Genomic DNA, 13475 nt, shown 5'->3' on the forward strand with positions numbered 1-13475 from the left:
GCAGAAAAAGGGAGACCGGGTCATTTTTGGACGCAAAAATGGGTTTCCAGGGGATTCTGCAGCCATGCGGCATGGCCAATGTTGGATGTAAGGGAAATGGGTGAGACTGAGGGAAGGGGGCTGGAAGTGGCTGGATTCAACCCAATATTCTTTTCATGGGGATGTGGCTTCGAAGGTCGGGGCAGTTCTCTTGCCAGATGCCACCCCTGGGCAGAGAGCCCCGTCTCGCGTGACTTCTTGGGAACAGTGGTAACATGGTGGGCTGAAACCAGCATGTTCAGCAGTCCATGAAATGGCCCCTCGAACAGGGACCAGTTTCAGCCTAGGGGTGGGGTGGGATGACAGGTGTAGCAACACACCTTGAAGTCTGGGTGCAGTGTGCATCCAACATGCCACTCCCAGTCACACCAGCCTGTCTGTTTTCACCCATGGGAAACACTGCCAAAAGGGGGTGGGTGGTGGCACCATCTTATGGAGACCCATTGTGAGATAGGCTCGTGCCTTCATGGATGTCGGGAGGGGTTGGTGACATCTCGCGAGTGCGATGATACGCACAGCCACACAAGCCTCTCCTTTCCCCAGGCCTTGCACGCCTCCACTTCTTGCTTACCGGCGTGTCTCCGGTCCTCCCAACTCGGCCGGCCTGCCTGCTCCCAAAGGCGCCGCATCTGCGCAAAGTAGGGCGGCCGCGCAGTCATCCGAGGGATCCCCTGCCAGTGTTCCAGGGCCCCGAAAAAGTCCGCCTTGATCCGCTTGAATTTTGAGCGGCATTGGTCTGCGGATCGAGGGTAACCCCTCGCGCCAAGCTGTCTGGCGACCCTGGAGAAGAGGCTTTTTGTGGGAAGGTGGCTGCTGCACATGATGCGAGCCGCCTTGCCACTCTCCAGAAGTAGGTCAAGGAGCGCCTCAACCTCCCGGTCTTTCCAGAAGCGCCCCTTGATCGCCGCCATTTTTGCTCTGGCTTTTGCGGGGCTGCGTAAATGCGCGGGAACGCGACTGGGCATGCCCGAAATTCAAACTGGTTTTTGCTAGGAGGCCTGCGATTGGACAGTTGAGAGCGGCCATTTTAGGGTTTGCAGAAGTACTGGCTCTCATTTTGCACCTTTTCGCACCGGCGAACATATAGTAGCACAGCCAACCGTGCACAATTCGACCACATCCTTTTATCCCAGAACTGCTTTTTGTCCGATAACGCCATACAGAAAACAAAGATATCGTGCAGGCACCGGATCGCCCTGTAGGCCATGGGCGGGGGGGGGGGGGTTATTATGCGGAGATCGAATGCCGCCATCTCACGGGGAGCGGAAATGATCCGGCGCCATTTTGTGGATGATCGAAGTGGCGAAAATCAGGCGGCACACGGCCATCCCTGCATAACCCATACACACTCTTTTAAGGTTAACATTTGGTTGTCTCACATTACCGTTCGACCAACCCACACATCATGCAATCGACACTCTCCATCCTGCGATGGGGGGGGGGGTAGAACACCCTTCGCCAATGCTGAAACTTTGTTCAGACATATAGCGGGGTCGAAACGTGCCGCTGGCATTGACCACATTTTCGTATCTGCGCAAATGCGTCAGCCCAACAGCCCCACAATATACGGCCGCCCATCACTCCTCTGAACTCAAAAGTCGCAGGAGCCGCAAATATTCTCCCGCACGCTTAACAACACCAAACGAGACCGCTTACCCCCTGGTCTGTGCGAATAATACAATTGCGAGAGATGGATGAAATGCCCCCCCTTTTCCCGCTTCAGAAACGATCCCCGCAACGGGGTCCCCTTCAAACCCCAGAATGCCGCTGCCCACACACACTCAGTTGGTCACTGGTAATAACTGCGAGGCCACCATCATTTCATAAATCAAATCTTTATTGTCACCAAAGAGTCTGCATTGCAAAAGATACCGTTGCTGGTCACGCATTCCCGGGGCCCACAAGGAAAACCAGAGCATCACCGCCTGTCCCTTGCATACATGAATGCCGCCATCGCATCACGGACCTCCTTCCCCTCCTCCAACACTCCCCGGTCGTTCTCCCCGAACTCCAGACCATCGCCGGGCATTGTCAAAGGCGTGGGATCCCGCAATGAACCCAGCACGCCATGGCCTTTGGCCTCACACAAATTGTGCAGGATCACGCATGCAGTCACAATTGTCACCACGTTCTCCTCTCTGGCCCTCAGGCGATGCAGGAGACATTGCCAGCGTCCCTTCAGACGACCGAAACTGCATTCCACCTTATTCCTGGCCCGTGCCAGACACCGGTCAAAGTACTTCTGCTGTTGCGTGATTGCGAATTTCCCATAAGGTTTCATAAGCCATCGCCGCATTGGATACGCACCGTCAGTGATCATCAGTGGTGGCACAGATACACCGTTCACAGTCAGGGTCGGATTTCCAGGGACAAAAACGCCAGTGTCCATTGCCGCACAGATGGCCGAGTTGCGGAAGACAAAGGCATCGTGATTCTTGCCACTCCAGCCCACCTCCGCGTCCACAAAACGTCCGGTGTGGTCAACTGTCCCCTGGAGCAAGATGGAAGAGAAGTTCTTGCGATTTCCATATTGGTCCGGCCTCCCCCGGGTCTGACCGATGCGAATGTGAGTTCCATCTATCGCCCCGACACAGTGGGGGAACCCCAGCGCGGAATACCCGTCCATGATCTGAAACGCAAGGAAAAGAGGATCAGTCTAGACCCCGAGTCGGCCACGCACGACATGACCAAACCACACACACACAAAAAATCACTGCGGTCGTGGACTGGCCAATCATTGTTGCGATGGCTCGAAATTCTAAATATCGCTAGTGCGCAAATGCAGATATAAATAAAAAAAATTTCATTAGGGAACAGTCTACTTGGCAATGACACTCACCTTTCCGACCTCCTCCCCAAGGCAAACCAGCTTAGAGAGCAGCTCCTTCTCAATGGCGAAGCAGACCTCCAGCACAGCGTCCGAAACAGTCGATAACCCCAAACCGAAGTTGTCCCCCGCGACGCGGTAACATGCTCCAGTGGCAAGGCACCATACTGCCACGGCCACCCTCTTCTCCACGGAGACGGGCTCACGCATGTTGGTACTCTGCCATTCCAAGGTTGGTCGAAGCACACCCACAAGCTCCATGAAGGTCCCCCTGCTCATTCTGAAGCACTGGATCCAATGTTGGTCGTCCCAAACACGCAACACTATGCGCTCCCACCAGTCCCAGCTGCGGGGATAGACCCAACAGTCCCGCGGTTCTCTAATGTGCGCAAGTGCATACCACCGCTGGTGAAGCCGATATCTTCGCAAAGCGGCCCTTCGAGCGGTTCTGGCCGGGTTGCCACAATGGAAAAGTAGTGTGGCAGCCCTTCTTCTCCGCATGATGTGCCACAGATGCGCTTGGCACAGCGCCGTCGAGCTCTGGAGCAGGAGAATCACCAGCTGAGCCATCATGAGAAAAATTTCTCTCTCGGGCGCCATGTCAGCTTCTACTGCTCACGACGCACTAAGACAATGATAGAGAATCCAGAAGAGAATCGGCAACCAATACTCTTCCTAAGAACTTCGCGGGTCGAGTTGACCGGCCAATCGCCAGCCAGTTGACGTAGCGTGGTCGCAAAGCTGCGCAATTGCGCAGCTGCGCAAAATACGTAACAAAAAAAATAAAAAAAAACACGGGCCAACGAGGGCCCCCGACGTCAACTGTGACGGGAAAAAAGCAACCAATGCCCGGCGACTGCAGTTGCCCGTGCGAGCAGCCGGGAGCGAGACTACACGGGACTACACGGAACACGATGGGACCAAACGCTGCAACGCGAAACGAAACGGATGGCCGGTAAGCGAATATAACCGCTAAAGAAACGCGATTTCTGCCCATCTGGAATCGGCCCAGGTAAGGTGAACTATATACAGATTTATTTACAGAGATATATATACACAGTCCAACAGCCTTTACAAATCAGAGCGACAAAGTGCTTCGCCAAACTCTGATACCTATGCAGGCACCCAATACACTGTACACAGAGTACATTTATATAACTTACATCCAATCAGCTTTTACCTTTGCACTCAGCACATCTGGCTGATGCAACCTTACAACCTTGGATGATCATATGACTTAGCTGTCATTTAGATTAGAATGATCTGACAATGTCTGAATCTTGCCAGAGTTATTTTCACACTCTGACACAGGACTCCCGAGTGCCCTCCCAGGGTGGCATGATAACATCATTTTTGAGAGTGATGTCATATCACCACCCCAAGAGTGCTCCCACACTTTGCAACAGTCTGATTTGGGCCCGATTTGGGCCCAAACAGGCACATACACTCCTGGACCTGAGCACTGATGTCACTTCCAAGCAGTGATGTCATTGCACTGGCCTAGGAGCGTGCACTTTGTGCGCATGCAAAGAGGTCAAGTAAGGTGAGTGCTGGGTTCCCCCCCACACACACACACCAGGAGGGTAAGGGGACCAGGCAACCCTAGGAAGGGTTGATTTCCCAATTATTTATCTCATAATCCCCATATGCCCAACTTTTGCCACTCCTTCTAATAATGAACTTGACTATCTGCAAGGCAACAGAATACAGCCATCCACTGAAGTTGGGATGGGGGGTTGTATGGCCATTTCCACGCTGCCTTAAAATAGCAGCAGGCTCCTGGAACGCTGTTGGCTTCTTCGCGTGATATGAGCTGAAAAAACACCCTGCATCCATCTTAAAGAAATCCGCCAGTGTTTTGGGAGCCTGCCACTTTTTTAAGGTAGTTTGCAAACGGCCGTATATTTGGTTGAAAGACTGTATGGGCTTACCAGCCTCCAACAATGGCAGGAGGTCTTCTGCTAATGGTCTCTGTTGCTTGCCACTGCTCCAAGCATCAGCAAGAGAACAATAAACATAAAGATGCTGTAGGCCTCTGTGCTGATATATCACTTTGGGGTACAACCCAGTGTCATGGGAATTATGGAGTTTGGCTCTGAAAATCCCAGGCCATTAACATCTTTGCATTCAGACCTATGTGAAAAAGGTTTTAAAACTCCAAAAGCAGAGGCTTCTTTTTTTCCTCTGTCCTCCCTTTCTCTTAACTTTCGCTTCCTTTATCTCCCACACAAGCAAGTTAGTAAAAGAATGTAGCACACTAGGACCTCGTGACACTCAAGGTCCTCTGCCTTTGCCTGCAGAGCTCATCAAGTGTTCTTTCAGCCTATAAGCCTTTGCCTTTTTGCCGAGAGCGCTGAAAGGAATGCTGATGGTCTCTGCCCCGCAAAGAAACAGATCAGATAAGCAAAAAGGTAGGCTTCTAGAAGTCCCTGGGCTAGGACTAATAGCCAATGGGAATCTTCTAGCAGTGACGACACAGAGCCCAATGGGCTCCTTTAAAAAGAGGATACTTGCCATTAGAACTTGGCTGATGCCCTGGCCAAGTGGCTAGAGAGGTTCCAGCTAGGAAGCCCCTCTGCTTGGCTAAGGCTCAGTCTGAGGGACCCTTGCCTTTTTTATTGTCATGACTTAGGTTAAGTATTTAGAGTGTTAAGATTGCCTGCTATCCATAAGTTTAAAGTGTTAAGCTGTATCCTGACTTAGAGTATAGAAATTAAGCTGTATTATTATTTAAAGTGTAATGTTAAGTGTGTCTTCTTTGTAGAGAATTGCTTTGTGTTCTTAGTCTCTGTAGAAAATAAACTCTATCCTTTAAGCATCATATTAATGGTATAGTGTTAACTTTCTTAAGGGAAGGAGAGTTAAGTGCTCCCATTACTGGTTGCCCGGCGGGGGAGCCACGGAACGAACCAAACCGGCCGGCTGAGGTGTGTGGGTTGGTGGTGTCCGCTTGTCAAGTGGGGGTGTGAAAATCAACACCTGGTCCCAATAAAATTCACCCCAATCCAGCAGAAATACCCATACCTACCAAAAAAACACAAAATCACACCACACCCAGAAACAACAATGGGTAGCTCTAGGAATTGCCAGAAACTCTATGGGGACACTCTATGGTAGGGTTGACAGCCCTCTGCCGGGAATCCCCTGCCTCCCGCCGCTGGCCCCCTCCATCACTCACTTGGCCAGTGGGGGAGAAAATAACTGGGAAATGGGGGAGGCAGGGTGTATGCATGTGCATAAAGCACATGCGCACCCATCTGTGGCACCGGCAAATGATATCATTTCTGGCAGGAAGCAGAAGCTACAGGTTGCACCAGGGAGTGATTTTTTACAGATTGTCTCCACACACTATATTTGGTGCTTCTTTTTAGAGAATTGGGTCAGAAAGTTGCAGCCATTAAGAGGGAAAACAACAACTTCTGCACATGGAGTGGTAGCATACTATTATGAAGTATACAGGAAAACAGTCAAGAAGAATCACAGTGTTTGAAATAAACAACTACAAAAACACTGAAATAAGGGTCGCTAAACACAATTTAAATTCATTCTTATCCAGTTAGAAGTATGTATATTCATATATAGATCCCACATGCAATACTCCCAATACAATCCACAAATGTGTTCAGTTACTAACAAGTAACCAATAAATATTGTAACAAAGTAATTATTACTCATATAAAATCAAATACACTTCATGTTGAGTCCAAACATTCTAAACAAGTACAACAGTTTTTCTTTAATCTTTACTTTTCCAGATTAACCCTCATTTCGAAGCCTTCCTTGGAAGAGGAGTAAATACTTGTAAACCATACATATATCAAACAACACAATCAGGAAAAAAATGAATCGTTGCACGGAAGGTACCAATCAACATTTCTTCTGCATACAAAACTTCAAACATTCATTCCTGTTGGTAAAGCTTTTCTTTGAAGTATAAAAGAAATTAAATATTTACAACAGATGTTCTCATGGCTTTTTTTCAGCTGAAACGCGGTGGAACGGAGTTCCGGCACCTCTTGAAAATGGTCACGTGGCAGGTGGCCCCGCCCCCTGATCTCCAGGCAGAGGGGAGTTTAGATTGCCCTCCGCACGGCACAGAGGGCAATCTAAACTCCCCTCTGTCTGGAGATTGGTGGCGGGGCTACCTGCCACATGACCATTTTTGCCAAGGGCAATTTTAACTTTTAAAAACTCCCCCCCCCCGTTCCCGTCTTGTCATTGGCTGTGGGACCATGCGTGCACTTTGCGCGTGCACATGTGGTACCAGGGGCACCACCTCCCGCCAAGAGTTGCCCCCTGTGCTGGCAACCCACTGAGTTCCACCACCTCTTTTCCCAGAAAAAAAAAAGCCCTGGATGTTCTTAAAATACCCACTTTGTTATATCCTACACTTCTACAGAGTACTCAAGGAGCTGTGCATATTTAAAATAAGTAGCCGTTTAAACATCAGTTTCAGGTTGCCAACTAGTCTGCTTCGGCTTTGCTATAACAAAATCAGGAAGCTTTTCATGGCATAACGCTAAACAGGACAATCTGTTCATTACTACAGACCAAAATGTTCGTGAAGGGAAAGCTACAGGGCCCACTTCCACAACTGCCAGACCTAATTAGGGCTTGGCTGTATGGATCTTGTTAAAACTTGTTTCTCTTTCACAGAAATGATGGTTCTGAAAAGGAACTCTAAAAATACTGCCTTCTGTGTGGGATTTCCCTAGGCTCAGAACTCACCTTTTTTTCTTAGGAAATAAAGAAAAGTGTGCTTGTGTGTGTGTCTGTGTGTGTGTGTGTGTGTGTGTAAATGCATTTTGTACACTTGATTCGGTCTTACACACAAGCTGCTATACTTGGAGGCAGGAAGAATTTTCTTCTGCATTAAATTATATTGGAATCATAGGCAAGTTTGGGGCAAAGCTGATTCCTATGCTGGCAAATTATGGACAATCTGGCAATTCACCACTTCACTGGGACAAAACGTGTAGGCCAGGGCAATGCAAACACATATAGGGAATGCAGGAAGCCTCCCGTTTACATTTAACATATGGGAGGTGCCCTGTTAGGGTTGCCAGCCTCCAGGCAGTGGCTGGAGATCTCCCAGAATTAAAACTGGTCTCCAGGCCACAGAGATCAGTTCACCTGGAGAAAATGGCTACTTTTGGGGGGTGGACTCTACGGAATTATGCCATGTCAGGGTCCTTTCCCTCCCCAAACCCCACTTTCTCCGGGTTTCTTCAGGTTTCACTCCCCAGATCTCCAGGAATTTCCCAATTTGGAGCTGGCAACCCTAGGCCCTGTCATCCTCTAAGCAGTAGAGTATGACTAAGATTCCTAGAGCACCACCCTCTGTGTAGATCTAAGAAGCCAACCTGTACCAGAGAAATTATTGGATGGACTAAAGTCCCCCATTCTGATGCTCCCTTGCACTGAAATACTTTAGTCACAGCTACATCCTCTTCACAGTGTTAAAGGAAAGAGGAAGTTGCCCGACGAGAGAGGAGGAAGTAGAAACTGTTTTATCCACATGTTTCCTGGAGTCTCACTCCCCCTCATGGCCAGCTATACAGCTATGGGGACAAGGATGTGAAAGTAAGAATTGGCTCCTCATCTCTGAGTTCTTTCTTCTGTTCAACATCTACGCCAATCTGGGCCGTTTTCACACTGATTACCTTCCCTCGGAATGACCCGGAACGTCATGCAAAAACCGTGGAAGATCACGTTTTCTCACGCGAGATTTGCGCGACATCACACAAATCTCGCATGAGAAAATGCGATCTTCCGTGGTTTTTTGCGCAACGTTCCGAGTCGTTCCGAGGGAAGGTAAGCAGTGTGAAAACAGCCCCAGTTGCCATTCACTGTCATATTATTATTCACCCTGAATATTATCTGACTTTTCCTTTAGGTCGACTTGCCCCCTTTTTAATACTGGCAAATTATGGACAATTCACAAGAATTCACTGAGGGCCAAGCTACACATGACGAATGACACTTGAACAGCAAGTGTATTTCTCCCTGTTCACTTGCCCTCCACTCAATCCACTTGCCGTTCAAGTGTCATTCGTCATGTGTAGCTTGGCCCTGAGACAAAATGTGTAGGGCAATATGAGCCATATAGGGAATGCTATAAGCCTCTCGTTTACCAACCCCCAGCCCCAATTTCCCACCCTCAAAGAATGAAGAAGCAGGAGGGAAAAAATGGCTCCGCATACTAATGCTCTAGGAACTTCCCCTATAGGAGAGGCAGGTCACATCCGCTCCAAACTCTATCCTCTCCTGGCCGAATTCTCCTGGCATTTGCTGAAGCAATATAGGATAATTATAAGTGAAAATCCATAGCTGGAACCTCGCTGAGGATGGCAGCCAGGTTGCCCTCTTTGACGGGCAATCTCCCACCCTCGAACTTCATCCCCTGCCATCATTTGATAGGGCATTGGAAACAAAATGAGGGTGGGTGGGTGGAATGGCAGCCCACAATGCCATGTGTTACTTCTAGATGTAATCAGATGTGGCATTACCATGTCACTATGTTTTAGGGCTGCCTAGGCAGAGATTACTGGACAAGATGAAGAAATTGTATATTGACAAGTGTCTTTTATTTTTCAACAACTATATAATCAGCCAACTTTCATTTCCATACATGGTGATGGGGAATACCATAGTCTGGATTATCTTGTTCTTGGTCCCCACAGAGACATCTTTACTGTCCAACTTTCACATTCATACACAGTAATGGGGAATACCATAGTTTGGATTGTTTTGATCTTGGTCCCCAGAGAGACATTTTTATCTTTAAGGATCTTTTCTAGTTCCCCCGCAGCTGCTCTTCCAAGTCTCAAATTATTAGTTGGTTGCCGTCTCCCTTTCAGTTGATGATTGAACCAAAGAATAGAAAATCATGAACAATTTCAACTTTCAAATTAATTTGGATATCAATGATTTACGTGCCTATATTTCCAGAGATAAATTCTATTTGCCTTACCTAGCTCATGTTAAATTGCCATATCTTCCATACACGGATGACACAGCCCTCCGTTATAAGCTCCTTCACATAGTATTGCTCAAACTATTAATATTTCTAAGTAAAAGGTTCTTCTTTTTAGCAAAAAGTGATGAATGAGGAAGTATAAGTAGACAGTAGCAGGGCAATCAATAATAATAATAATAATAATAATATTTAAAAAAACTTCTCAACTTATATGGAAAAACTGCAGCTTTCTGATATAACACCTACAGAACTGCAAAAGATGGCGTTACTTGGAACAGCGTACATTTTATACCAATACCTGGCTGATACTTGGGTCTCTGGTGGAAACTTGTATCAGCTCAGCAAGGCCAGTCAATGATAACAGGTGATATTTATTTATTATTGATTGTGTTGTATGAAATTTGGATAACAATAGCATCAACAACAACAACATTCAATTTATATACTGCCCTTCAGGACAACTTAACAACCACTCAGAGCGGTTTACAAAGTATGTTATTATTATCCTCACAACAATCACCCTGTGAGGTGGGTGGGGCTGAGAGAGCTCCTAGAAGCTGTGACTGACCCCAGGTCACCCACCTGGCTTCAAGTGGAGGAGTGGGGAATCAAACTCAGCTCTCCAGATTAGAGTCCCGTCGCTCTTAACCACTACACCAAACAATGGAGCAAGTAGAGTAATTTAAGTTTCTAGGGGTTGTATTTCAAGCTAATCTTTCTTGGAAAGTACTTTCAAATTCTGTTGTAAGTTCAACCATGAGTACTGGGAAGGCTATTTTGAAATTCTATTACTCCTCAGGAGGTCAATATGTTCCTGCAGCAGTTAAAGCATTCAGCGCAAAAGTTTCTGGGCAACTGCTCTATGCTGTAGAGGTATGGATCAGTATGGTAACAGATAATATTGATGGAGCGTTATTAAGGTTCCTTTACAATATCTTGGGAACTCTGAGATATGTGTCAGGAATAACTTTGAGAGCCAAGATCGGGGAAATGTTTTATGAAGCAAAGGCCTGCTGGAGAGCATTTAACTTAAAAATTAGAAGTTTGAAATTAAACTTAGAACCAGGGCCGATTCCAGACGACTAACCTTAAGTCGCCTCATGCCGCCCTCTTCCGGATCGCGACGGGGAAAATGCGAAATATCGCGTTTCCTCGCGCGAGTTTTGCGCGACGACGCGCAAAACTCGCGCGAGGAAACGCGATATTTCGCATTTTCCCCGTCGCGATCCGGAAGAGGGCGGCATGAGGCGACTTAAGGTTAGTCGTCTGGAATCGGCCCAGGTCTTCTTGGATTAGTTATGCTGGATCATCATTTGAGTAATTGGGATAAATATTTGGAATAAAACTTATGATTTATGGACATCACCTATGATATGATAGAAACTATGAGGAGTAATGAATTGATTAAGTTAATCAAATGACGTTTGAGGGATCTTGATTATTATAGCATGTTGCTTGGAGCTTGTAGAGAATGTATTGTCGAAGGCTTTCACGGCCGGAGAACGATGGTTGTTGGGGGTTTTCCGGGCTGTATTGCCGTGGTCTTGGCATTGTAGTTCCTGACGTTTCGCCAGCAGCTGTGGCTGGCATCTTCAGAGGTGTAGCACCAAAAGACAGAGATCTCTCAGTGTCAGACACTGAGAGATCTCTGTCTTTTGGTGCTACACCTCTGAAGATGCCAGCCACAGCTGCTGGCGAAACGTCAGGAACTACAATGCCAAGACCACGGCAATACAGCCCGGAAAACCCCCAACAACCATCTTGTAGAGAATGCTCTTCTCTTACAGTTACCATCCCTTCTCTGATAAAAATATTTGAGTTAACTCTTCCAAAGTATAAAATGGCATTTTTGCTTGCATGTTTGAATGCCTTGCCATTTGGTGATGCTGTTGGGAAGGTTTTGTGGAATTTCATACTCTAACAGACTATGTGGATGTGGCACTAACCAAATTGATACTACAGATTACATTCTTTTGGAATGTCCTGAATTTTTAGATCGGAGAGCTAAACTTATTCTTCCTCTGTTTAAGGAGGATTTTATTTCTCTTGAAGCTAAATCTTCTTGGCTATTAAGAAGAAGATAAACAAGTAACTTTGTGTGTGGTGCAATTTTTGGCAGCTGTAGTAAAATCACGTTGTAACTCTGGCAGTAAACTCTAGGTTTCCCTTTTAGTAGGTGATAGCTGTTTGTGTATGACTTTGGTTGTGAAAACAGTAATTAATAATAAGAAGAAGAGGAAGGAGATGCTCTAGGATTCTCCCAAAATTTTTATCATAGAGTTTCAGGTGACTACTAGAGCATCCTGCAATGTGGTGACATCACAGCTGAAAGCCATGTTGCAACATCATGGGACACTGTTAGAATAAGCCCCTTCCCCACCAGTCTCTAAAATGACCAGTAGGGGAAGATTTAAGAAAATGTTAGTGGCACGGTTGTGACTCTGTGATACAGCTCTTGCTTTCCACACAAAAAGTTCAGACCCCAGTTAAAGGATCAGGTGGTAGCACATGTGAAAGACCCCAACCCGAGACCCTAGGAAGCTGCATAGCAGATCGTCTCAATAGACCAAAGGTTTCACACAGTAGAAAGTAGCTTCATGGGTGTTCATCTCTCTCTTTTACTCACTCACTCTCTCACACACACGCAATTCAGCTGAACATATTTAGTCACCCATGGCTGCTTTCATTGGGAATCATGATTGTGTGTTACAGTTACGGTGTGCTGTGTGTTACAGTGCTACCATGATGGAAGGGTTGGAGTGCAAGCTCTGCATCAAAAAAAATTCAGTTCTTAAATCTTCCCGTTGAAAAGAGAGCAGTAGTATAGTGACTCGAGTGTTGGACTAGGAAGACTTGAGGTCAAATCCCCACTCAGGTGAGTCGCTCACTAGATGACTCTAAGCCAGTTGCTGAAGGCCTAGCTACTAATAAGATCCCAAATCTTCCCTGGGTCTTGTCGAGCAGGCATGTGCTTTGAGTTCCCTGGTGAAACTTGATTGACTCATGGCGGGGCAGGTGCTGCGAGTTTAGACGCCTCTCCATGGCCGTTTCCACACTACTCACCTTCATCCGGAACGCTGCGGAACGTCGCGAAGAAACCGCGGAAGAGAGTGTCTTCTCGCATGAGTTTTGCGCGATGTCGTGCAAAACTCACGCGGGAAGACACTCTCTTCCGCAGTTTTTTCGCAATGTTCCGCAGCGTCCCGGATGAAGGTGAGTAGTGTGGAAATGGCCCCCGTTTACCTTTCCTTCAGACATGCAGCCTGCCTAGGATATTTTGGTTTTAAAAAATCAAGGAAAGAAGCACAAAACTCTCCATAATATAATTGGAGCCTTGTTCTCAAATAAGTATGGGAGAAAATTTGCAGCACACATTTCCAAACGCCAAATGTTTTTAAATTTGCCCTTTTGGAGTAAAGGGACTTAATCAGAAATTGTAGGTGTGGTTAGGGTGGCCAGCAAGATGTAATAGAAAACAGCATTCTTATAGTGCCTTTAACCATCTGCAAGAGGGATTTGTCTCGCCCCTGCTTGACAAGCCACAGGTGCCTCAGTTTCCTCTTCTACGCAACTCTGATGGTTACGGGAGCCCATTCCTCCTCTGCAGTTGGCCACCCTAGTAAACAGTGG

General features: G+C 47.1%; 1 protein-coding gene across 1 annotated transcript; it reads right to left on the reverse strand.

Moving 5' to 3' along the window:
* Positions 1–1809: 1809 nt before the first annotated feature.
* Positions 1810–3466, reverse strand: LOC129336948 (uncharacterized). The gene is made up of 2 exons (XM_054990377.1): positions 2879–3466; positions 1810–2668 (listed from the first exon to the last, which is right to left on the reverse strand). The coding sequence occupies exons 1-2, from the start codon at positions 3464–3466 to the stop codon at positions 1958–1960; spliced, it is 1299 nt and encodes a 432-aa protein (XP_054846352.1). The 3' UTR covers positions 1810–1957.
* Positions 3467–13475: the final 10009 nt, after the last annotated feature.

The sequence above is a fragment of the Eublepharis macularius genome, chromosome 10 (genome assembly GCF_028583425.1).
Source record: "Eublepharis macularius isolate TG4126 chromosome 10, MPM_Emac_v1.0, whole genome shotgun sequence".
Lineage (NCBI taxonomy): Eukaryota > Metazoa > Chordata > Lepidosauria > Squamata > Eublepharidae > Eublepharis > Eublepharis macularius.

Coding starts and splice junctions, on each gene's coding strand:
- LOC129336948 (XM_054990377.1), bottom strand. CDS start 3,466: ATGGCGCCCGAGAGAGAAATTTTTCTCATGATGGCTCAGCTGGTGATT. Junction 2,669..2,878: donor TTGGGGAGGAGGTCGGAAAG/GTGAGTGTCATT, acceptor CTTGCGTTTCAG/ATCATGGACGGGTATTCCGC.